The 26,265-nt window shown below is 42.1% G+C and overlaps 1 protein-coding gene across 1 annotated transcript in view; it reads right to left on the bottom strand.

Moving 5' to 3' along the window:
- vwa8 (von Willebrand factor A domain containing 8) overlaps positions 1-26,265 on the bottom strand; it is a 74,024-nt gene that overhangs the window by 28,279 nt on the left and 19,480 nt on the right. The window contains exons 15-29 of the mRNA XM_069712073.1: positions 24,821-25,013; positions 24,568-24,645; positions 24,263-24,378; positions 24,064-24,164; positions 22,028-22,134; positions 19,748-19,819; positions 18,904-18,980; positions 14,774-14,849; positions 12,839-12,956; positions 12,141-12,260; positions 10,976-11,181; positions 7,702-7,853; positions 3,907-4,015; positions 3,140-3,278; positions 1,879-2,066 (exon numbers count right to left, since the gene is read on the bottom strand). Coding sequence (XP_069568174.1) covers positions 1,879-2,066; positions 3,140-3,278; positions 3,907-4,015; positions 7,702-7,853; positions 10,976-11,181; positions 12,141-12,260; positions 12,839-12,956; positions 14,774-14,849; positions 18,904-18,980; positions 19,748-19,819; positions 22,028-22,134; positions 24,064-24,164; positions 24,263-24,378; positions 24,568-24,645; positions 24,821-25,013 — 1,852 coding nt within the window. The remainder of the gene's footprint in view (positions 1-1,878; positions 2,067-3,139; positions 3,279-3,906; positions 4,016-7,701; positions 7,854-10,975; positions 11,182-12,140; positions 12,261-12,838; positions 12,957-14,773; positions 14,850-18,903; positions 18,981-19,747; positions 19,820-22,027; positions 22,135-24,063; positions 24,165-24,262; positions 24,379-24,567; positions 24,646-24,820; positions 25,014-26,265) is intronic.

The raw sequence follows: 26,265 nt of genomic DNA, 5'->3' as shown, positions 1-26,265 counted from the left end.
TCACCACGATATTTTTAGAAGTCCTCATCCTAATATGCAGCAGCTGTATAAGTGTTCTGGTTGGAGAAACATGTATTGTTCTTGTCTTACGCTCAGCTGTCATAGGCCAGGGTCTTATGGGGTAAGAGAGATTCAATGGCAAATGAGCGCTAACCACCAGCCATTTTAAGAAACAGACTTATGCACAGCTATTTTAAACCTGTGAAGAATGTGTGGTTGTCCTCTGGAACATAAAACGTTTCAATAACAGTTCTGTGGAAGTGACACGTTACTGGTCTGTAAACAGGGACATGAGACAAAAGAGAGTGGACTGTGATTTCTTCACGGTAACTGTATAGGTGTCTTGTTTAAATAAATAAAACCGAAGCTACTTCAAAACATTTTATTTTCAGTGCCTTAGCTGTGTGATCTACTTGTTTACTCTCTACACTCTTAAAGGTGCCCTGTAATGAATTTGACCACGAGAGGCGCTGTACAGCAGCGTTGTGATAAATGACACATTTTTTTATTACACATTTATATCAGCTGCAGAAAGCAGTGATGGTTATATTAGACCCAAATTCACAGCAAGGATTTATGGGTCAGCATCGTGGGAGACTCAACCAATCCCTCACACAGCCTCTTCAGCCTCCTGCCTTCTGGGAGGAGGTACCGCAGCCTCCGTGCAGCTCCTCCAGACTGAGGAACAGCTTCGCCCATGAGGCTGTCAGGATGCTGAACTCTCTCCTCCCTCTCTTGATTGCCCCATAAAGTCTGAACTTTTGCACTATGGACCCATATTTGCACTACGTTGTCTGTTTTCTTGTTTTTTGTTGTTGCATATTTGTGCTTTTCTTGTTTTGTCTTTTTATTTTGCACACCGTGGGACTGTGAGAAGCAGTTTTTCAATCTGTATGTCATATGGTGGATTGACATTAAAGAAGTTGCACACTTCATTGGGAGTTGTTCCCAGGTTTTAGATCTTAATTGACGCAGACCTTGGACTGATTTTGAAACTATTGAAGCAGCCTTCAATCAATTGGCATTGACCACCATATGACGTATGTTTTGCGATGATTTAGAAAAAAAGGTAGCCATTGTTCTTGCTCTGGCTTCAATTCCTCGATATTCGCTGGATGGTAATAGTTCGTATCACTTCAAGTGGCTCAACCACCGCCGCCATTGTCAGAAAACAATTAAGATACATCACACTCAGCCACTCTCTTTCGTCCCTGATTGGTCCACCCGTCCAAACCGACCTTCACCACCGACTTGATGGTGATGGTAATGCCTCAATAAAATACTTTTAAACAAAAAGCATCGATGTCTATTGGGCCAACAATATCAAAATAATTATCTTTTAAAGCTGGTAACACATGCATATGCACGGTAAACAGAGAATTTGTCCACTACTTTAAATATTGTCATAAAAAAGAAAAGAAAATTATGAATGAGGTTTTGGGAGTTTAAACTGGAACCATCAGAGCCCTTCTCTTGGTTTGGAAATTTAACTGCTGCTTTAAAACTGACTCCAAGCTGCTTGATGACGACATACAGTTATAAAAACGTACAAGAAGCCTGACCAAAACTGGCAAAAAACTTTACACGTTTCACCTGCAACTGTTTCGGGGCTAAGTTTGACTTTCCAAGATGTGAGCAAGACAACTGTTGCAGCTGCTAAGAAATCCCAGGTTACAACAGACACCTCCCACACCGCACTGCAGCTGATCTTTAAATCAGTGGAAGTCAATGCATTTAACGTGATTTAATCAGTGTGACTGTTTAGACAAACAAGATCATTTTGTGTGTGTGTGTGTGTGTGTGTGTGTGTGTGTGTGTGTGTGTGTGTGTGTGTGTGTGTGTGTGTGTGTGTGTGTGTGTGTGTGTGTGTGTGCCAACCTGTTCCTCGTGCAGCACCACCTGTCCATCCAGAGGACTCCCAAGTGGAGCGACGGTAACAAAGGGCTGCCAGACACCGCTGATGGTCCTGGGGAAGACGTCGTAAAGCTCCACACACTGAATTGTCTCCCCGCGCTCCTTCATGGAGTACACGGACACCGGGTTACACGTGGCCACGTACAGCGTGTCTGCCAACACAAACAGATGTCAGATTGTAACTACTTCTGTAAATTCAGCCATTACTGCTCACAGATCTCCGGGGTGTTATGTAGAAGCCACGGAAGCCATTCTATTTGAGTGTCTGAATTATAAGGGGTATAAATGTGCCTTTTATATTCCATAATGGAAATATCTTCATAGCATAAATTATTCTCTAAATGTGTGAATCCATTTTTTACTAATTCATGTTAATTGCATTTTGTGTTTGTGATCAGTATAATTTAATTTGTTGTATTTTATCTAACGCACAGGTCCACATTGTTTGAAAATCCTCCTCCTCTGTTTTCATCCTTTACTTGAATGGTGTTTCTCAGTCGCCAGGATTCGTCCGAACAACGACGAATCCAAACAAGGAACTCTCAGAGGTTTGGAAAGACTCCTTCAAAGCACTCGGAGAACCCCTCACAAGAAAGTCTAGTGAGTGTGCACGTGCGTGTCGTTGTTCTTTCTCTTCATTTTAACAGTAAAATGCAACCAAGCAAAACATTATTGCCACCCACTGTTGTGTTATTTCAGGTGTGCGTCATTGAAATGGTTTCGAAAGTGCAGTTCACAAACCAATAGACGGGTTGCTGTCTGGATACAAGTGGTACATCCTTGAAAACTCTCTAAACAAGGACTAGTTCCTTGGTAGCATTTCGAAGAATCTTAGACATCTAAACAGTTCTTTAAGAAAATTGATAACGTGGCATCCTAGAAATGCAGTCCACCAAAGACCCATCTTTGAGACTGAGAAACACGCATGTGATTAGCGTGCAGCAGCTGTGCGCCTATACGCTAGTCTTAGCAATGTCCTTTGTTAATATCTCTTCCCTATCTATTTCATCTGCAGCTCTTTCACCATTCTGTCGTTATACACTTCATCCGCTGGATCCTCTAAAGTTCCCCAAAATGCCCATAAAACTTGAAACCAGAGACCTGACAATGTATGGTATGAGTTTGTAGAGTGTGTGTGTGTGTGTGTGTGTGTGTGTGTGTGTGTGTGTGTGTGTGTGTGTGTGTGTGTGTGTGTGTGTGTGTGTGTGTGTGTGTGTGTGTGTACCATCTTTGGTGGTGACATCGCAGATGATGTTAACTTCATTCATGGGAATCTGCCAGTGGGCTTTCTCCTCGCTGAAACTCAAAGCCCTGCTCTCCTGTCTGTTGCAGGGGTAACTCTGGACCCGCAGAAACACAGGACCCTGGAAACACAAGTCACATCAGCACACACACTCACAAAGTATGGAACCAACCTGGGTGTTTCATGTTTATGCTTGAAAGTGTGTGTTACAGTCACTCGGTCACAAAGCTGCTTTTGTTTTGCTACTGAGGGTGCAGAAAGCTGCATGTCAAACTGACTAAAAGGGGTGAATGTGATACTCAAAATATATCTTGTGTGGCAACTAGCATGCATCCCTCTCAAGCAGAGCAGCAGCTGTGGTCAGTTGTAATTCAAATGTCGGTAACAATGGATCTCAAATGTGACTAGTTTTCATGATGGATAAAAAGGATCAAAGTTTCAATAGAAACGTCTGAAAGCAGCAGAGCGTCCATATGATCAGAGTCATAGTTTAGCAACAATACAGTGAATGTGACATATGGAGTTGTTTCACATGTTCATGGAGACATCTTTTGTAAATCTTAAAATCTGGTTAGAGTCTATTGCAACTGACGTAAAGTCAATCACAGTGACTTCTGTTGACATAAAACTATGACTCTAAATGGACTACCGCTATTTAGTTGCTCATCTACCATACATGAGAGATGTGTTCTATCTGTACTTGTGAACTTTTCATTGAGTAAATCTGCTTGTTTTCCTTGCGTGTTTACCTTGATGTCGATGGGGTGCATCTCAGTGGGACAGAGCAGTTTGCGGCGAGCGTTGCCACCTTGGTTTATGGTCCAGTAGCCTGTCATCCTGACCTCCGGCAGGGGCAACCTAAAGATCGAAGGTCACATGGTGACAACTGCCTCATACGTTTTGAAGAATCCCTGAGATATAAATATATTAAGTTGAGTATCGGTGCCAGCGAACTGCATGTGGCTTTTTTCTGTGCGCGCCTATTTTTCATTTAGGAAAATGATGGGTGTAACCATTTTTGAATGCCAACATAAATCAAACTTATCCTATTCCAGGACTCCACATCGCTGCAATAAAGTAATTTCACATGGACGCTTTATTCTGCTGTGAGCTGGATTTTAGAAAACAAAGGCTTTAATTTGATCTCACTGCCTCTAAAGAAGGTAAAGCCACTGTATGCAGGACACGTTTCTATGTGTGTGTTTGAATCCCTGCTCAGCTTGTTGTGTCTGACCAGATGTTGACTGGTCTTCCCATGAATCATAGCTGGACTGAGGCCACAGGCTTATTGGCTGCAGGTGGGATTAAAGATGCAGCATAACCACAAAACACAGACATTCCAACGGGATTGAAGGAAAAGTTCGAGGATAGACGGTCTTCCAACCATAAATACTTCTATAAATAGAAAAGCAATGAGACACAGAAGAGACACTGTTTCTTGTTTTCCATGTCCAAAATTGGAAATCAAGAGACTAAATATTTGCTTTTATGTACACAAGATGTGGGTAAAGCAGCTATTCTGAAATAAACTGTTCAAGATGGGACTTCAATCAGTGAAACATGGAACCCAACAGTTCCACTAAACTTGGATGATGTCAGTAAACATCATGGAGCAGGTCATCTATATAATAAGGAAAATACTTGTTTCTGCCCTGCTTGGTTTTACTTGTTAAAACTTTATGAATCTGAATTTATAAAAGTGATACTTCAAAATAAAACCACAGGAGACAGGAGAAACAAATGTTTTCCTTTATTTAAAGACAAAGCTGTACATAATGTGACAATGTAGTAGATAAAAGAATAGTATCTTTTTTTTATATGGATATAAAAAGATGAGGTATGTAAATGATGTGAATATCTATTCTATAAAACTTCAGGAAGCAGTGAGAAGACTTCATGGAAGTCTCACAGTTTGATCCAGTCTGAAACCAGTCATAGAGCTGGAGGCTACATCAGACAGATTCAAGCATTTCAGGATTTCATGGCCAACAGTCACAAATACTTTAGAATCAGTAAATGACGTCAGACCTGAACGCTCTCAGCAGGGAGGCGACGACAGTTATCACTGACCGTCCACAAACCACTCTCTGTTGACAAGCTTCTGGACAGTTTCTTTTAATGAAGTCAGTTTCAAAACTAATATCAAAAAACATTTAAATAAAGAGGATCAATGTTGAAACCTCTGATGGTGAAAAAGTGATCACAAATTAACGATAATTAAAACTAATTCAGCAAAAGCAATGCAGACTTCATTCTGTTTTGTGATGCTAAATGAAGTTTGTCATGTCTTATTATTCCATTATCTTTTAAGATAATGTTCAAGAAAAATAGCATCTACAGCTTCTGATAAGTTAAAATTAATACTTATATTAATATTTTCAAACTCCTGACAGATTTCCAGTAGTGACCTCTGTAAAGAGTTAAACTAGCAAGAAAAAGGGTTCTCCAGTGGGGATTACTGAGAGCGTACCAGAGTATCAGTCTGTTTGTAGTGTCTGTCCTCTCTGAAGGAACGATCAGCAGACCTCAGCTAGCATCATGTGAAGTCTGATAGCCTTCAAGCGTGACCTGCTCCATCACTGATTCATTGACAAGTACTCTTAGTGAATTTTAGTCCATCTGGTTCTCATCAGAAATGAAAATATACAAGATGGACTTTTGCCTGTGGAGCCCACTGCTGAGGCTCTGCCCTATTTTAATTGTAATCAGATTTATAACAAAGCTTCTCTGACTTCCTCACTGATTGGTCTCTCTGACTGTGTGACAATCTGACACGGTAACTGTGGTGCTTGAAAAAAGTTTCCATGTTTCTGCATGAATATGATCTAAAACTTCATCAGATTTTCCCTAAAGTCCAAAAGTGAGACCATTATATCACACCTGGTCATTTATCTACTGAGGTAGAGGATCGTATTGTATATTATTTGGGACAGGAAAGAGTACGTGAACATCCAGGACTAGCGCTTAATATGAAGGTGAAATTAGAGTTTGGTGTTTTCAGTCAATGGGATGATAATCGTGTGTGAGTGGACGCTCTGTGTTATTTAAAGAACGGGTCTTATTAAAAAGTCTGATCTTCACAACACGTTTGTGGAAGACAGACTGTGTACAAATGGAAAAAAGTCAAGACCACTCCCAAGGAGTGGTCAACCAACACAGATCACATGAAGAGCATGGCGTGGAATAGTCCACGAGGTCCCAAAGGAACCCAGGACAACTTCTAACCAACTGAAGGCTTTTCTCACACTGAATAATGTAAAGGTCCAATGCTGTGTTCTAAATAGCCTACTTGTGTACTGACACTCACTATTTTGAGTGCATAAGTACATTCACACTGTCCAGTACAGAAACACGCAGCGCTCTACAAGTACCAGCATGATGCACTTAAAACGGTCCAGAAAAGAAGTGTGAAACGCTGGACACTGTCCACCCTCAACAGTTGCCATCCTGGCTATGTAGAGAAAGGGGCGGGGCCACCGATATAAATCATTTTCAAATGAAGGCTTCTGAGGAAGCTGCAGAGAGTTTCTCTACTGCTGCTGGACATCAGTGTGTTTACTGAGTGTGTTAAACAGAGGGCAAGAAAACACGTTGTTTTCGAGATAAAATAATTAAAGCTGCAGATATTTTGGCGGTGATGTGTTCACATGTTGAGGTTATTTCCGGTCGTTGCAGTACATCAGTGTGGGATTTGAAACAACACAACCCTGTCAAAGCTCCTGCACTACACGAGAGTCCTAACATGTGAGAGTCCTATCGGTTAGTGCACCGAGGGCAGTGTGTCATTTGGAACATCGCACGAGTCCACCATCAGAATAACAATGAACAACAATGGTGTGCATGACACGGTTCCAAAAGAGAAAGTCTCCAAAAAGGGCATTGCAGACTGTTTGCAGTTTGCTAAAGATCACATGAATAAGCCAGAAAGCTGTTGTACAAACGCTTTGTGGAAGCAGGAGACCAAAATAGAATCCTGGTTCAAATGAAAACGTTATGTTTGGAAAAAGGAAAATACTGCACTCCAGCGCAAGAGCCTTGTCCCATGTGTGAAACATGGTGGTGGTATCATGGATTAGGCCTGTTTTGCTGCATCTGGACCAGGACGGCTTGTCATCATTGCAGGAATAAAACATTTTTAAATATACAGGCAAATTGGGAGGGAAATGTCAGGATATCTGTCCATGAAGTGAATTCCTAGAGAAAGTGGGTCAAACAGCGACATAATTGGATTCCCTTTATCTAATTTTAGGATTTGTAAAAAAAATAATCTGATGATGCTTTTGGTCATATTTATGTAGAAATATAGAAAATTCTTAAGGCTTCACAAACTTTCACACACCACTGTGTGTGCTTTGATGTACCTTTAGTGTGTGTGTGTGTGTGTGTGTGTGTGTGTGTGTGTGTGTGTGTGTGTGTGTGTGTGTGTGTGTGTGTGTGTGTGTGTGTGTGTGTGTGTGTGTGTGTGTGTGTGTGTGTGTGTGTGTGTGTGTGTGTGTGTGTGTGTGTCCCCTCCTAATTAATGCCTTGTGCTCCTGATGCCTTACTCCTTAGCCAGTTTGACAGATGTGGGCTTGGCTCCAATGGGAATCCCGTGCTTGTGCAGCGCTTCGATCAGAACCTCCCTCGTGTCTTTGTTGTACGAGTCGAAGTCGAAGACATTCCGCACCACGTTGGCCAAACCCTCGTTGGGAAATTTCTGGATGCACGTAGAGGGGAGCAGGAAAAAGAGGGAGGGTTGAGGGATGCAAGGGAAAAGGGCAGAAGAGAGGGAGAAGTCAAAGTTAGGGAAGGGTAGAAGTAGGAAGGTTAATTGGAAAAAGGAAGAATAAAGCAAAAGGAGGGCCACAGGAAAGAAGGGAGCAGAGAGTTACAGAAAGGCCAGACAGACGGAGAATAGTGGGCCAGATGAAAAGGAGATAAGAGAAATGGATTAAAAGAGGAGGTGGGGTGACAGATGAGATAAGAATAGAAAAAGAAACAGAGGAGAAGGAGTAAAGAGGGTCAGAGGAGGAAAGAACATTAATATGGTTTCAAATTCCTCAACAGGGGTCAATACAGGGACAGTGTGGAATAAGTTATCTCTTCTCTAGACTCACTGTGGGGCATGTTTATGAAGGACAGAGTACATTTTCTGTGTTTGACAGTAGGTATGGTGGTACATGCCCTGACGTTACTGTCAACCCAGGAGCAACACTGTGAATGTCTGTCTGATTTAGCTATTATTAAAAGTGTAGGTGAGCCCCTGTGAGCAGGGTAGAAGTGAAAACCATTTAGTCCTAAATGTTGCAATATCGTCTTATAGCCCACTGTTTTCACAGAGATCTGAACTGGGCAAGTTTTTATGTTGTTGTCAATTCATGCTGTGTGATGTGTTCTGTGCCAAAATTGTGGAACTTTGTAAAAAATCCGAGCACCTTCTCAATTGAATGATTTAATGACTTTATCAACAAAATGATCTCGGCTTTACCTCCTATAACAGAATGTGCTGCTTCTCTCCACTCCATATCACTGTAAACTGAGTGTCTCTGTGTTCTACTATTGCTAATTAAACAAAACAGTGTCCAGACACTACTCTCAATAACGCTAACTTTAAACAGGCTTTCTCGTTATTTTGCACAATTTTAAAGGCGAAACAAGCGCCCCTACTGAGGCTTGAAACTGTTTGTGTGCACAAAGATGCCTGACAATGATTTTTTTTTGGTTCCTTGAGAAATGTCTGTTTTTCTCTTTGTACATACTATTTGTTGTTTTTCTACAAAACTAATATCCAGCCACGGTTCTGAATACATTTTCAAACTATTAGATACTAAAAATAGATAAACTGAAAATGGACATAAAAAGTTGCAGCCATGAATGTGACTCAATCCTTCACGTCAAGCTTACATCACTGTAACAGCACTACATCTACAGTGCTGGAGTGAGCAATCTTCTTTATAGAAGCTGTAATTGAATGCTTGTGTATGTTTTTAAGAAGATACAATACATATCCTGACTTACGTATTGGATCTTGAGGCATTATTAGGATCATAATTGCACTTTCACATATTACGGTGTATTTAAACAGTCCTATAAATTGTGTTCACAATCAATACCAGCCTGACCCGAGCACATCACAGCTGAATGTGTAGAGCACTGGGTTCAATCGATCAGGGTTCCCTGTTACCGCAAAGCTGCAATTATGAGCCAAAGGTCCGATGGTAATTAGGGTTTACATCGGCTGAGGACTCAGAAGAAGCAGCTAAATCATTCTCTGTCTGTCCCACTCCTGCAGGTATCAATAATGGTGCTGATGGATGACAGAACTGGGTGGCCAGTGGGGAAATCAAGCATGAGGGCTTTTCCCTGGGCACTGAATTATTGATGTACAGGAGTGGAAGCCAGAATCCTAATTCCAGTCTTTCTTCTCGGAGTCCAGCTATTCTGGTCTCTCATCGTTATATTTTTCCTTTCTCTTCCGAAGACGTAAGGACCACAAGGAGACACGACGGCGTGGTATTTCTGATTAATTAAATGCACAGGAAATAAGCATGTTTGTACCGCTGCATGAAGCCACTGACACAAACAAGCCATGTTTTTTTCCTTTTCCAAGTGTTGTCAATGGTAAACAGCATCTTCTATCTGATGAGGGTGATGGAAGAGGTGAAGAGGTGAAGAGGGGGAAACAGTCCGTGTAAACAGCATGTGCTCTACACTGTGGTTCATCTGAAGAAGGATGGAGCTGTTTACTATTTAAATAAAACCACTGTGGCAAAGCAATGAAACATAATCAAATTGTGGTAACCAATGGGATCGAGTTTTGTTTTGAAACTAAACTCTTCAATGTTCCATTACAAATAACTTGTTTTCCACTGAAGAGACTTTACATGCAGATTAAATGAAAAAGAATCCAACAGTGTCAAAAATGTTGCTTTCATGATGCAAGCATCCAAAGGAAATGAAACATGACCATAATTACTGTCAGCTATCTGCTAAGCTGGATGATTGTTCGGTGGTGGGCTCTGAATAATTAGAGGGCTAAACAGTGAAAATGAGTGGGTGGAGGGAGGGAGACACGCAGCTGAGGGATGGGGGTACTTTAAAACTCAGATGACATACCGTGAGAAATTATTAGGGAGCAAAATAATGTGATGCGTGATAGACAGTATACTTTTCCAATGTCGGAAATCCTGAGGCTGCATCCGACAGTTTAACTGTAACTTTCCGAAACCGACATTTACACTCAAGAGAGTGAGCGGGGTCTTTCTGTTAACACTGTGAATGCTGTGCAGTAGGAACTGTCTGATAATCAATGATGATCATGTCTCCACAAGGTATAGATTGTCACCCCTCCTTTAAGTTTGCTCCTTCAGAACAGCTACAGCTGTGTGGTAAGTGAGCAGACGCCCTGCGTCGCAGGTCTTTTCTGGCAGAACCTGCTCCAGGTTCAGAGTGAAAACCTCCTCCCACAAGTGCAGATTATAGCGAGTGTAAGTGGGAACTTTAAGAGGTGTGTGTGTGTGTGTGTGTGTGTGTGTGTGTGTGTGTGTGTGTGTGTGTGTGTGTGTGTGTGTGTGTGTGTGTGTGTGTGTGTGTGTGCGTGCGTGCGTGCGTGTCTCTAGACTGAGGCGGGAACACTGTCTCCTTTCTGCGGTGTTGAAGGGACACTCGCATATATTATTAAAGCATGTTTCAATGCAGGATTAAGGTCACGTACATTTTATGAATTATTGATAGAAACTAGTCTGAGACGGTAAGCTGAGGTAATCCTAAAGCAGAACAAGCTTTGCACAGTTAGGTACGTACAGTACTGTATGTGTTCCTTTCAGAGCGCCTCCTTACCTGGAGGTGTTTCACAATGTTGACGACCTCTCGAGTGGAGTAGGGGTAGGTGATGGTGCCCTGGTCAGCCATGGACCTCAGCTCTCCAAAGGCAGACACCAGTTTCTGCAGAGTAGTGTCGGGGACGTCGGGGCCGTACTGTTTCAGCATAGACAGCTCGGCCTGGGGCTTTGGATTGTCCACAGCATGGCAGCTAAAAATGTCACCTGGGACAGGAGACAGGGCGGAGTTTATCCTTATTCTCTCCATATTCAACATTCAGTTGAAAAAGGAACAAAGCTGCATTTCTCAAATGCTCCAGTTTACACACCAAGAACAAATACGGAGTAGGGAAGTTGTTCAGAGGACATATCTGCTCACGCTTTTCTGATCAAATGTTCCAAACCACACTGATACTATACTGCTTCTTCAGTGCTGCTTTACTCTTCTCTGCATCTGTGCTAGCAATGACCCACAATGCCACAATGCCAAGTTAACTTTGGTCAATGTGACCCGTCACTTTACTTCACCTTACATGAACGATTATGACAATACTGAAATAAACCTTTTAAACATGGCATATTTCACTTACATTTTTATCAGTCTTGTCGTTTTAACATGTTATTTATTGCCCTTTTAATAACTATACAAACAGAGAATACTTATGAATTTATAACTGAACAACGTTCTTAATCCAACATGTCTTAGACAGTTACAGTTTGTGACAAGGAAAAACTCTTTGGAAGCGATTCTGAGGGTTAAATTACAGAATTGTTATTGTGTGTATATATCAGTCTAACTTTAAAAGAAATCCTCCTGGGGTGCTCTGATGGTAGGTGCTGGTGATGGGCACAGTTTGAGTCTGGCTGGGGGCATTAGTTGCATGTTGTTGGCCCTGGTCTCGACTTTACTATGTTAAGTGCCCTGTTGTGATTGGGCACTATTGTAAATAAAGCTAAAATAAATTGAATAAGGATATCTATCAATGAAATGCACCCGTTTGCGGACCCATGAAAACAGCCGATGATCTCAGCAGGACAGAGAACAATTAGATCAGGAGAAATCAAATTTCTAATTTCCGTTCCTAATGCTTCATTTTCATTTTTTGAGTTTATTTTTGAATAAAATAGAAGATCGCTGATCCTCTGCTGCCAGTTGTGGAGGTTGTGCATGTGTGTTTGTGTACCTAGAGCTCCAAAAAAGTCGTTGCCCAGGAAGGGAAAGCCAGGTCGGTTAGCCAGGACAAGCATCCTGAAGTCTGGGTGCATGATGACGGTGTTGGGCCTCCTCTCGGCTTCACGAGGATCTTTAGAGGAGACACAGTTAAAGTTAGCACACACGACCAAAACAAGAAATGTTACATCCCATTTCTGCTCCTGTTTCAGTGTAGGTCCTTTTTGTCACTCTTAATGTTGTTATTTGATTTCTGTCACACTTCGTTTCGTCTCGTGTTTGGGTTTAGGAAGTCTTGCGGTTGTGTTTACATACGTGTGGTAGGACGAGCATCTCAGGAATGGAAACAGTCCAGCATGATTCAGAGTTTACTGTAACCTGTCCACAAAGCCTTTTATCCTCGGCCTCCTTTAGAAGACTGCATCTGATCTTTTACTCCTGTTTGCCCTCAAGGACATCCAATCCTCAACTCGTACATTTAATGGTCCCTCTTCGGTCCACACTATATTTTGGACATGTATACTGTCAAGATGTAAAACCCTGTGTGTGTGTGTGTGTGTGTGTGTGTGTGTGTGTGTGTGTGTGTGTGTGTGTGTGTGTGTGTGTGTGTGTGTGTGTGTGTGTGTGTGTGTGTGTGTGTGTGTGTGGTGTGTGTGTGTGTGTGTGTGTGTGTGTGTGTGTGTGTGTGTGTGTGTGTGTGTGTGTGTGTACCATCAGCCAGGATCATCTCTCCGCTCTCCACCAGGGTTTTGAGGATGCAGGTGACGTTAGTTGGAGCTTTGTCTGCCTCATCAATCACTAATATGTGACCAAGCTTCACTGCCTTCACCTAAAGACACACACACACACACACACACACACACACACACACACACACACACACACACACACACACACACACACACACACACACACACACGCACGCACGCACGCACACACACACACACACACACAATGTACCACAACAGTTCACAATCCTTTGTCTGATGAATGGTCATGAGTTCAAAATTACGTTATAAACACAGTTTCAGACTTGATGATTTGCCACGTCAGCAGTTCCCTTGATGAATGCTGTTACATTTATATTATTATAACTGACGGCCAAATCTATGTAAATAAATTCCAGTTCTATCACACTGGTCTCACCCTTTAAGGCCTACTATTCCACTATCCACCCTCACATGTTCTTTGACGTATTTAGAATTATTCTGCCTAATTATGGGACTGCGTGGGTGTGTAGCATGAATATATTAAAATAACTCGTAAGTGTAGTTGGAGATGGCACTCAATTCTGTCCTGAAAATGAAAGTTGTTCCATGCACATATAAACTGAAAAAAACTCTCAGGCGTACAGAGTTAATGCACTAGAGTCAGTGTGCATGACGCAGTATGGCAACACAAAGCGGTTCCATCAAGCCAATATTGTCTGACAGCCAAGAGTTTTGGTCTTCGGCGTGTGCAGACTGAGCCTGCAGCACCTGAGGGGGAATAGTGTTGCCTTTTTCATTCTCATCAATGCATTGATTTACAGCAGTTAATTTATCAACCTCATGTAAATCTCCACATAAATTCAAAATAAGCAGTTAGAAAACTAAAAACCAAACTAAAAAAAAAGACAAAAAGCCGGTTGTGTGGCTTCTCTAAATAAAAAACAATTATAATCAGTATTCAAGCACTCATCTGTGTTAACACTATTCAAACCACCAGGACAAAATGCATAAAACTACCTGGCACTGAAGTACAGATTAAATTAAAGGACAGAGTGTGATCACACTGGAACAACAATACAATCATAGAGCTGACCAAGTGTTTGTGATTTACACCCAGACATCATTGGAATACAGTGATACATATTTTCAGTTGTGTCGCACTCAAACAAGAGTTGGGCTCGAGTATTACTTCACCATTAACAGACTTTCCGTCCATGTTAAATAAAAACATCCAATACATTTCTCATGCAGCTCACCCTTTGGTTGACACAACTTCCAGCCACAGTTCTATACCAACAATATTGTTCATAATAAAAAAGTATTAAAAGACGACAATGAGGTCTTTCGTACGTTTGCAGAATTACTGAGAAGATTCCTGAACCCTATTAGACATTTAAAATCTTAGAGTATATTCTTGAATGGTTTTAACTATGTGTCTTTTTTTTTCTGTGTCAAAATGTCTGCTGTGAAAAGGCTCCATTGTAGTGAGACATCAAGGTGAGTCAGTAAAGTAAAAGAACATCATGTTGGATACTCGGGCTGCAGCGCTGATGAGAGAACATGCTGCTCTTATTTGAGCTACATTTGATTACCGGAGTGCTTTCTTTACTTTTCAGTACATGACACTTAAAATGTAAAGTTATTTTTGAGCTACTTTGTGGCAATTTCAAAGCTTGTCTTATTATTCACACATTATAATCCGAAGAAGCCCATTTACAAAAATACGTTTTCTTCCATTCTTCCACAGATTTATGAGGCACAAATGTTCACAAAATGAGAACCGCAGCTTTGGGACTGGTGCTGATAAGAGAGGCAACAATGTTCTGTTTCATCCTATTTTTCTGCATTTACTGAAGCATGTCATTAAGATATTCAGTAATTATACCACGGAAATAATTCTGTGACAGTAACAGAAGTGTCTGAGTTACTGACTGACCAGAGGTGAGTCCTCGTACATGATGATGCCGTCTCGCACTGAAGGCTGCAGGGTCAGAGTCTGGACTGTCGTATCCCTGAGGGAGCAAACACAGGGTGATCTTAGAGAAGTTATCAGTTTCAAATAGTTCAGCTCCTGCTCCTATTGCACACGAATGGAGCGCAGCACCACAGGGGGCTGCAGCAATGAAGCAATGAGCCTGGAGAGGTGTTTTCAATGATATTTGCATTTCCGAGGGGCTGAACGTGGCTGTTCTAAAGCGAAAAAGCCCATCAGGTCAGGCACGGGGTTGTGCACCGTGAATTCGTCCCCAGGAGGGTCAGACTGTCATCACGGAGCTCTGCTGTGATGTTCTCAGGCGTTGGAGGAAAAAGTTAAAATGACCCAAACTGTGGCGCGATGGCACTCGGGTTCTCCAACATGACCGTGCGCCCGTGCAGAGCGCAATGAAAACGCACAAGTTTCTCGCCCACAGCTACTCAACTGTTGCACCCCACCACTCCCACTCACTGGATTTGGCTCCCTGCGACTTCTTTCTGTTCCCCAATAACTTGTTACAAACTTTGAAGTTCGCTCTCCGCTCAACTTTCAGGCTCGTAAACCATCGCAGCGCACTCGGTCCACGGCTCACAAAAACGAGTGTAACACAGGAACTGATGATGAGGAAGTGATGAAATTTGTACCAGTTCATCTTTAGGGTTCTACTTTTCTCCTGCTGCGTGCACGTCACAGTGCTGTGCTCCGTGCGTGCACACGAGCAGCGGTCTCGGCCCTTATTGAGTTATTACACCTCGTATATCTCTACAGATCTCTATATTTGCATATCTGGTTCCTGTGCAGGGTCTCTTTGCCTGAACACTATCCGACCACCGAAGATGCAGGTCAGTTTCAAATGATATCAGTAACATTGTACTTGAGTTTAACAGAACAGCAACACAAACATAATGTTGAAGCATCTTCACAACAACTTTGTTTCCCTGGTGGCGTCCGGAATTATCCCTCCCTCTGTCTTTGAACATCTCCCTCTCTCCTTGATATCTCTCAGTGTGACCCAGGAGCTGTCCTACTTTCCTTCCTGGCTGGCCGCTCCTCTCTTGCTTTTCTGAGCCACATCTCTGTAGGCTTTCAGTCACAGGCTCCCAAAAGCCACATGCACAGATCTTCCTGCCTCTGCCCTGGTCTAATATTAGCTGCTGTAGCAGCAGCTAACCAGGCCACATCCACGCTCAGCTCCACTTCGACTTTCACAAGACTTTGACCAACTACACACGCATTGACCGAGAAGAGAAATCAGTTGTGTCTGCATGTAAATTGCATGGCTCCATATTTTTAGTGTCATTGCCCACCAAAGTGAGAAATGTTTTGTCACTGATGTCATCTTTTTTGCATTACTTCTACTACATTTTGGTTCTTCAGGTTTGTACAAGTGATTCTGTTTGTTGCTTGTCTTCCATCAGAGTCACTGACATGTAAAACTATGTCTTCTTATCAAAATAAGGCCCGTCTCAGACTCCTATTGATCTCAGCTACATGAAACAGCACGGCTGATTTCACGGCACACAACGCATTGATCTATGGACAAGCAACCCTGACCTAATTTTTCCGAGGTGTGAATGTGTGAGTATTTATAGAAGCACAGAACCGTGTTAACGAGGACTTCTTGAAAAGTTTTTTCTTTAACATCGACATGTGAAGTCCTTGTTCTGCTGAAGAATGGCCTGATTTACTGAGGACCAAATTAGTTTTTGACACCCTTAGATGGAAAGGCCAAGGCTGGCAGGGTAGTAGGCGAAAATGCTGGCTGCTCACATCTCCTTTAAATCTACAACTATTTCAAAGCAACATGCGTGATTATCACAACTGAAACCATCAGAACTGTGTCAACCACAGTAAACACTGGCGACCATGTTGATTACTGATATCCTGCATTATAAAAGTAATCATTGGATAAAGTGCTAAAAAGTTTGTGAATACATGAATTGAAATGATCTACAAAGAACCAATTCTGATGATTTGGCAGAAGATCATGTGAGACCTGGAATGGGGACTAAAAAAGGTGGAAAGATTTTGGGTATCACTTGAAGATGTGTGCACAAGAATGACAGGAAACCTGTCAGGAACATGAAAGACTCCTGAGTCCTGTTTGAGGCATCCTTGTTATGACTTTGACCAAGACAACATAACCAGTCATAAACATGTAACTCCAATCCTGACTTGTACCCAACCCACTGGTTTGTGATCCGCTGTTTTAAAACCTCCAGTCTGGCACCATCTTGTTTTTTTTGGAGCCAGAAGTGATTATATTTAGACGAGCTGAGGAATCTGCCTGAAAACCTGAGGACACTATGTGTCTGATTCACTAAAGGTTTACGTGTGTAAAATCATGTGCAAACTTCTCACCACCTGCAAAAAAATGTCCCAGCTAATCTACTAACGACGTGCAGTGAGGATTTCCTCTTTCAAATGTGCAATTTAACACACGTTGTCCATTTTGCATGTTTGCATGCATGAATATGTAATAGTGTCCATTTCTACTTGAAGGTGCAAAATACTGAGAGGGAAACATGCAAATACATACAGTTAGCACCCGCAAAGATATTTACTAAACCTGAAAGTAGAAATAGGAGAAGTGATTGTTGTTTATTTTAGTACGACTGAAAGTAACGTATTAATCAGATGTGAACATCTGGAGAGTCGGCTGCTCTTATTGTGGTGAGAAGGAGACGCAGGAAACCAAAGAATAGATAAGAACGTGGTTTTACACCTGTGGAGGCAGAAATGAATCAGACATATTGTTTGTCCAGCGATGACATTTCTGAGTTATTGAAGGAACCGAAGGATGATTGACAGCCAACAACGAGGAGGAGCCACGAAATACCAGCAATTAAAAAACTTCTTCCGACTCAGCATTTTCCCGCCTCTGTTTATCGCTGCTTGGACGTCCACCCGGTCCCGTTATTCAGGTGTGCTGTCACAGGTCCTGAATGTGTCCTGCAGAATTCACAGGTAGCTTCATAAGGTTCCCACTGAATGAAAAGTCACCTGCTCATCACAGAAAGATCTGGACCTGCTGATCGCTGTTTGTTAGAGGATCTCATCCACCGTTCCTCCCTCTCATAATTTAATCTATTGATCTTTTTGTTATTCCTACAGCATTGACTTCCTCGCTGATAATCTCCTATATAACGTTTTGTTCTTGTTATATTAATATTTATGAGTTTCAATGGGATCAGATTTTCTTGCGATCATTCTGTTAGAATGGCTGGAATCACTAGAAACACACACAAATACCTCATTTAAATACAGCGATTTGCACCTGATATCATTGATGCAAATACTCTTGGTAAATCACCTGCAAAACAGGTGCAAAATAAATGTGTAAACTTTTGTAATAAACACCCTTTATTTGAGATCTTAGTCAATCAGGCCCTATGTCCGGCCACCTTTACTGGAAACCTGATTCACGCTACACCTGTGAATCAAACCAGCTACGCGCCCAGACAAAGCTCTCTGAGGTCTAATGTTTAAACAGTTGAGAAATTATTTTCAGAAGGACCTCACAACACTGATCAGAAGGATTTAAAAAATACGTATACTATTGCGAGAATTTAGCCCTTTTGTAATGGGAGTCTACTGGAACCAAAGGATTTTTGGAACCAGCCTCTAGTGGCTTTCAGTGGTATTGCTCTTTAAGGCACTTCCACACTGGCTTCTCATCTCAGACCCGCACTATAGCCATTTTTTTAATACAGTCTATGCTTGTACTGCTGTAGGGGCGGTCAATGACAGTTTTTATGACACTGTTGGGGTTGGTTAGTTCAGCTATCATAACAGAACCTTCCCAATAATGTAAACTTTGCATCAAAAATGACACAATTAATCAAATGGCCATCTTCATAAAGACTGCTTCATGTTGATGACAGGTGTCATGTCAGTCCTATACACAACCCTTGAAGTAAAGTGTTCCCAGGCCTAGATTATTACAGAGTGCCTTTTCTTAACAGATTTTGGTGCAGAAGGAAAGTTCATGAGTATAAATTCAAAAAACTTAAATATTTTCCCAGCTAGGATGTGACATAGTTTAGTGGATACATCAACAGGTAAAACAGCAACAGGTTGTTTCTCCTCACCTGTGTAGCTGGAGGTATTCTCTGGACCTGTTGAGAAGATGCAGGAACCGGTCCACAATTTTATTTTTACCCACGCCCTATGGAAGGATACAGAAAATAAAACCAACAACAAACTGCACCATTAAATGAATTTAATCCTTGTATATGAACTGTGTTTGAGTAATGTTGGCAGTAAAGAGAGGTGAAGAGGTGTCCCTATCATCTGTGGAGAGACGAGGGTCCCTCAGGTTTGATGGTGCTACGTTCTGACATGGGCTGTTCTGTGGGGCTGCCACTGGCTTCCCACAGAGTCTTCCTCTACTGGGTGACTTCTGAATCTCTCGGCCAGTCTATCAGACGTTCCATTAAGCCGCTCTGACAGCTCCTAATGTCTCAGCTTCACCCATGTGTGCTGATGCGCTCAGATTTGCAAATGGCTTCTCCCCCTCAATCTCCCTCACATGCATGTGCACACATAAACATTAATGCCAAAGCACACAGACAACCTCCTCTGAGCTGGTAGTACACCATGTCTACTTTCACTCACCCCTCCTCCTCTGTTCTGCCTTTAACCCCAGGCTAGACCTGGGGCACAGAGCACCCCCAAGGAAGTGTTACATATGTCCATATGGCCACAGTGAGCGGGTGGAGCCACGGGTGACATCAGGATGCAGTCTTGTCTCATAACTCTTTCCTCAACATGTGTGGTTGACCCAGTGCTGCAAAAACCCTCCTCTGCAAACACATGTCTAAATTCTGTTCCTTTTACTTGACAAAGAATTGGGATTGGGATGGTGCATTTTAAGGTAAGTAAAACAGGAAGTTCCACTTCATTGCAGTTAATAACCTCTGATATGTCACTCACCTGGTTTCCCACCAAGAGGAGATGCTCTCCTAACAGAAAGTCTTTCAACATGTCCTCCATCACCATCATGTGCTGCAGAGACATTTAAACAAACACATTCAAAAGAATGGAATCAGGAACCCTACTGAGTTTTGAGGACTTATGGACCTCAACTGAACCCAGAGGGACATTGTGGTGAACTGCTTTACACAAACAAAAAAAGCAATGTTGTTTGTGTTTGAAGATAAATCAGCTTAAAAACCACACGGGTTCATGCATAATTGTTCATTTGCTTCTCCTTTTCACAAATGTGCTTCTAGTCTGAAAACAAAAAACAGGTCATTCAAAAAGTAGGACATCCTTCTGCTCTGATCCTATCGCATCCTCTCCCTCTTTTTATTTCAGACCCCAACACAAGCAGGCAAAAGGAGAAGGGCAGAATGAGGACAGGGGGAAAGACAGTGGGAAAGAGATAAATGTGGGTCGCATAGCGTCACAGTGTTGCCAGAGGATGTCAGAGTGTCATTTCCTCCGCTGGTTCCTCTCTGGGCATGCTGGGGTTTAGTCACACTGGGCCATGGTGGCTGACACATTACACAAAACATAGCATATAGATGCTTCCCTGGTAGAATGTAACATCTCGCATAAGATGTGGTAAGTGCTCAGGTGGGGAAACCACAGGCTAATTAATATAAATGGACATAGTGTCCCAGTCTGTAAAGTAAATCCAACGTGGAACTGCCTTTAAGTGCAATACCACTGAGGTCCACTAGGGGCTGGCTCCAGTAGACTGCCATTCAAAAAGAGTCAACTTCTTTCAGGAAATACAAAGTTAATACATTTTTACACAATTCATTATGGTGTCTTTATCTAAATTCACTCCTTCTGATCAGTGTTCCATACATAATTAAATATTAGGCCTTAAAGAATGCTTGGGGGCGTGCCTGGTTTGATTGACATGCTTGGGCTGAGGTAGGCGGGGTATAGTGTCCCTTGGTTCTCTGTCAGATCCACCCTATCCTGAGCTCATCCAAATGTGGTCATTTCTGTCTTTAAAAAAACAAGATGGCGAGAGTCCATGGCGGGATATTTTACAGTTCAGTATCTACACCAGTGCAATGTTCCATTGTTGCGGTGAACATCATTGGGAATTCAATCATTCTGAATAATTATTAGGAAGAAAAAGAAAAGAAAAAGAAAAACTAATTTCGAATTTATCCCAAGCATCTTTTTCTGCATTATATACTGTAAAAAAAATTCACTGATACCGATATATACGAGATAGGACAATACAACCAGCCCAACGATATATTGGTCGGGATCTATTGAGGGGAAACCTTATATGGATGTGTCTAACTAACAAAAATGTCATCAGCTACAGATATTTTAGTGATTTTCCTTTAGTGTTGTGAGTTTGATTAAAAGCACACAGTCGCTCGTCATTTAGCAGAGAGGCAAGTGCACTTCAGCAATGACAGTAGACAGTGACAAAAGTAGGACTGTGAAGAAAAAATGTGATGAGCACTTAAAGTTCTGCCCGTTTTCACAGCCACAGCATGAACACTAAAGCAGGTCTGACTTTAAAATTACAAAAACTGAACAACAGGCCTGATTTCTAGAAGGAGGGTCCTCATAACTTCCACACTGCCTAAACAGCCAAATTTAAGGAATGGTCTCTGAACCACAACTACGAGATGACCACAACTTTGAATGGAATCATGCCTGCTGCGCACACCAAAGCAGAAATATAGTGGAGAATTGAAGCCACATTGTTTCCTTCTCCCATAAAATCCACCAATAAGAGCAATCAGAGGTCACTCAGTGTACTGGGGAAGATGTTACTGCCGGGCAAACAATGAGATTAGCATCTCTGAGACTCCAGTGTGTTTGATAAGGGCCTAGCAGGAACAACAAAGAGCATGGCCTGTGGAAATATCAGCTAATACCAGAACTAAAAGCAAAATCCTTTATAAAGTAATAAAGTTGTACAATGCAACAAAGACCGAGTGGAAATACAAGGAAGAAAAAGGGAATGACATTAAAAAGCCATCAGAATGCTTTCATTGGTGTTTGACCTCATTTAAATTGTGTGGTGATGAATACAAAAAGGGATCGTTCTTAGTTTGAGAGGAAAAAAACACAACAGAGACTATTGTTTCTAATCTGGTTTTTTTATGTGATCAAATCTGGGTCATGTCCTGGAAAGAAATATCTGCTACAGGCACATAAAGATTGATTTACATGTCAAATGTTTTCTTACAGTTTCATATTTGGTTCATAACGAGACTGGTGTATATTTACCTGGGGATTATCATAGAAGAGCACATCTGGAACCTTCATTTTTTCTTTGGGGTTGTAGATGGGGGCGGACACTTTGCCAATCGTCAACACACCATCCTTGACCATACCTGCAGATATACAGGAGAGTGTGCGTGTCATAAACATAATCCGGTACTTTCCAATACTGAGCTGATCTTTAACTTCTGGACGTTTAAACTCTCAATCCATCGCAATCTAGAATATAGGCTGCTGGCGCATATTCGATGTGCGATCAAAGGGTTCTGAGACTGATCTTGTTGCATACGAACCAAGCGACAACCAACAGTGACGTCACTTGTTGGTTTTTGCGAACGGCCGTTATGACGCGTTGAGTTTGGATATTAGCTGTCGCCATCTTGCTAGTTCAGAGCAGCCAGAAGTGGCCAAATTTGGGTGAGCTGGAGGGACAGCGAGCAGTGGAACTGACTCGATCTGATTGGAAACCCGACGATACTACGTCCCGTCCACTGATAGCCTTAACCTGACTGTACCACAGGCCTGTCAACCAAACAGACACGTCCCCCAAAACAAGACTTTGTTAAACTTATTTTCTAATTAATGACGGGATTATTTTCAAATGGACGCCATAAAACTAGTAAGAAGGAGTGACTTTAGCTAACATAACCGAGATAACTTGTGGAAAAAATGTATTGGCTTGAGCTGAATGGGAGTCAATGGGGCCGGAGGCCTTTAGGCGCCGACCTCTAGCAGCACTCAGCGGTATCGCAGCTCAAGGCACATCCGCATCGGCCTCATTTTTCAGGCCTCGCAGCTACGTCCACTTTTATGTACAGTCTATGATACGAATGGAGCGGAGCACGGAGGTGTGCACAGAGCAGCGGAAGCTGTCAACGTCGTGACAAAGTATTTTATTCTTCGAAGCTTTAACACACTGATCATTAACTTCACGCAATAGAGCACCATACACTCAACAACCTTCTCTTCACTGATTCACCGCTCTGAAATACATCCATTTTACAAATTATAATGATTGCATGCATGACTCAGAGAAAATCAGTCTTAGTGTTGAAACAGATAAGCTTTTCTTCCGAGTGTTATTCTACAGAATGCTGCATTCGATTATATTCAGTGGTAGAAAAATCAACAATGAAAAGTGGCTGACGTCTCTGTAAAAGAACTGAGGTTTAATCAACTCCATTGATTGAATCTCTTAAAACTCATCTCCCTCCATCAAAATTATGTTTTTATTCATTTTTTTCTGGAAAGAAAAAGTCCCCTAATACCTTAAACAGCTTAACTCTCAACCTTCGTCTTCCTTCAGTACATGCTGAACTTAAAATACAAGGTTCAAATATGGATTTTCATTGGAGGCAGCCAAATCAAATGTGAGAATTGTTAAATCAGTTAAAAGTGAAAGCCATTTTTATCTAATGTCATTAGCTGGGGTTGGAGAAAACATAAAGAAGCAGAAAATTTCAATTAACAGATTTGTATATGCTGTTTTTAATATCTGGAAGTCAGAAATCCAGAATTAATACTGACATGAACAAACACATCAATATTGATGTTGCAAAAGTATTGTAGCGCTGACTATGTACCAGTGCTTTCACAAATACTTATTCCATTAATTTTCATAAATAATCATCAGTAATGTGGATATAATTATTAAGTGGGAAAAGGTAATTAATAGAACCACGAGAACAGTCTGGTGAGATCAGCGCTTACGTCACTTTATTGTGATGGACCCTATAAAACCAGGAAAAGAAAACACTTGTGCAATATCATGATATTATGACATCCACAATCTAAGGTGATATCTAGTTTCATATGATGATATCAATATAATATCAGTATATTGTCCAGCCCTACTCATAACTAAATGCAAGGTTTATACTCATAATTCTGATGCTGATTCAGTGTGTCGATCCCCAAACGCTCAGATTTTCACAAAATAAAACCCTCAAACAGCTGCAACATGTGATTATTAATTTAAGAAATGTAGCTGGAAACATTTAGTGGTTTGATAAATCATATTTAGATTGGCGAGTGGAACTCACAGCGATGATCTCGAGTGTGCTCAGAGGGATCTGGTGCGTCCTGGATGGAGCAGTTGGCGAGGCTTTTTTCCAGAGAGGCACGTGCCAGGCTGGGCAGGAACCTGAAACACACACAAGCACACAACCATATGGCATTCATACAAAATCAACAGATGAACAAAAAGAATCAAGTGATTGGAGAGTGTGTGTTTGTGTGTACCTGGAGAGACAAGCCTTATTGACAGCGTGAGTGATGCTCTCCTCGGGGTATTCAGAGAGACGGCGACAGATCCTCAGCAGCTGTCTGGTGGAGAGAGATGAGGCCAAAGACTGCGCCTAAAGGCACACACCACACAAATAAATAACTTCCATCTCCATCACACACATGTAAATAAACTGGTACAGGCAGGCACGCACGCACGCACGCAGACACACACACACACACACACACACACACACACACACACACACACACACACACACACACACACACACACACACACACACACACACACACACACACACCGTGGGGTCGTTCGTCTTGCGGAGACTGTGTGTGAGTTGCAGTAGCTGCTCCGCTGCTTCCTCTGGAACATTAGGAGTCTAAAAAAAAAATGGCGGAAAAAGAAAGTGAGTTATGGGATAGATGAAGGTGTGGTCTCTGTGTGTGTGTGTGTGTGTGTGTGTGTGTGTGTGTGTGTGTGTGTGTGTGTGTGTGTGTGTGTGTGTGTGTGTGTGTGTGTGTGTGTGTGTGTGTGTGTGTGTGTGTGTGTCGCACCAGTCCCTTGATGAGGCCCATTTCCTCTGCTTTGGCCAGCGGTGTGACAGTGTGGTAGAGGAACATAGTGAGCAGCTCTGGGCCCAACCACTGCTGACCTCTGCTGCTGCTACCGCTGCTCGTACTGGCGCTCACCACGGGGGGCTCTGCCAGGGCCAGCACTCTGAACGACGGGTGGATGGGGAAGATTGACCTGAAAATACACACACACACACACACACCGTGGGAAACGGTTGCACATGAGCAGTGGAGGACACACATCTTTTCACCCGTGTTCAAGTAGATGTGGAATACAGGTGCACATGGTGTTGGTCCCAGATGTGTGTGTGCATGTGCATGTGCGTGTGTGTGTGTGTGTGTGTGTGTGTGTGTGTGTGTGTGTGTGTGTGTGTGTGTGTGTGTGTGTGTGTGTGAGAGAGAGTGTCGCACCCAATTTATGTCAGGGTCAAGAGTAGGACTTTTGACAGCTGGCTGTGAAATCCTCTGATTAAAGAGGACAGCAAAGTCCATTTCTATCAAACCACGCAGACACCCACGCTGCAACAGGATGTACTGTATTTACCCCACTGTGTACCCATCATCACTGTCACTGGATGAGTCTGTGGGGAGACGCTTCATACGCGAAGGTAGACTGTTATTATTGGCATTATCCATGCGCTGTGTGCACATCCCATTTAAATGCATTACACAGTAGGAGGTCAGTTTGCTGTAAATGATCACAGTCCTGTGATGTGCTCTCCATTCAGTTTAATGAGTAGGGTATGAACGTGACATCACACATTATGGAACAAATCTATATTTATTTTCCATGCAGTTTAAAGTCTAACTCGGGTCATTTTCTGTAGCTACAATTTACAAATATCCCCTAAATGTCTCACATGCATGTTATTGATAGACGCTGGCTTGCCAGCTGCAGAGATGCCTGCAGGCTCCAGTTTTCAGCAGCGCACTCAGACAGGCATGTGGCCAAATGTTAGTTTGAAGAAAGTGATGTAAGTTTACAATCCAGTGATTTTATGAACCTGGATATGCCGCTCAAGTACAGCCGATCTTTGGGAAATGCTAATGCTGATCTACTCCTGCGTAAACGCAGAAAAAGGCTTTTCTTTTTCTTTCTTTTTTATTAATTTGGAAGTTGCTAAAGTACCAAAAAGGACAAGTAATTTTTCAATACTAATTAATATCAAAGCAATTCAGTCGGTGACATGAAAGCATCAAAGTTTGGTACTCAGTCTTTGTAATGAGTCATACAAATGTAATTTAAGCATCAGTGAATGCATCACGACTGCCATCATTAGTACAAATCTCACTGTTCAAACTCTGCAGCATGTGGTTTCTATCTGTTGCTACGGGAAACAGCACCCATTTATCCTTATATCATTATATCTACATAAATCTTACCATGACACATAGACATATACTGTATAAACATATACTGTACATTG

This window comes from Brachyistius frenatus, unplaced genomic scaffold (assembly GCF_029030835.1).
Source record: "Brachyistius frenatus isolate BFR_SWC_R1_liver_20210118 unplaced genomic scaffold, ASM2903083v1 Contig_106, whole genome shotgun sequence".
In the NCBI taxonomy this organism is placed as follows: domain Eukaryota; kingdom Metazoa; phylum Chordata; class Actinopteri; family Embiotocidae; genus Brachyistius; species Brachyistius frenatus.
Note: the sequence above shows the minus strand (reverse complement) of the source record. Positions and strands in the feature narration are given on the sequence as shown.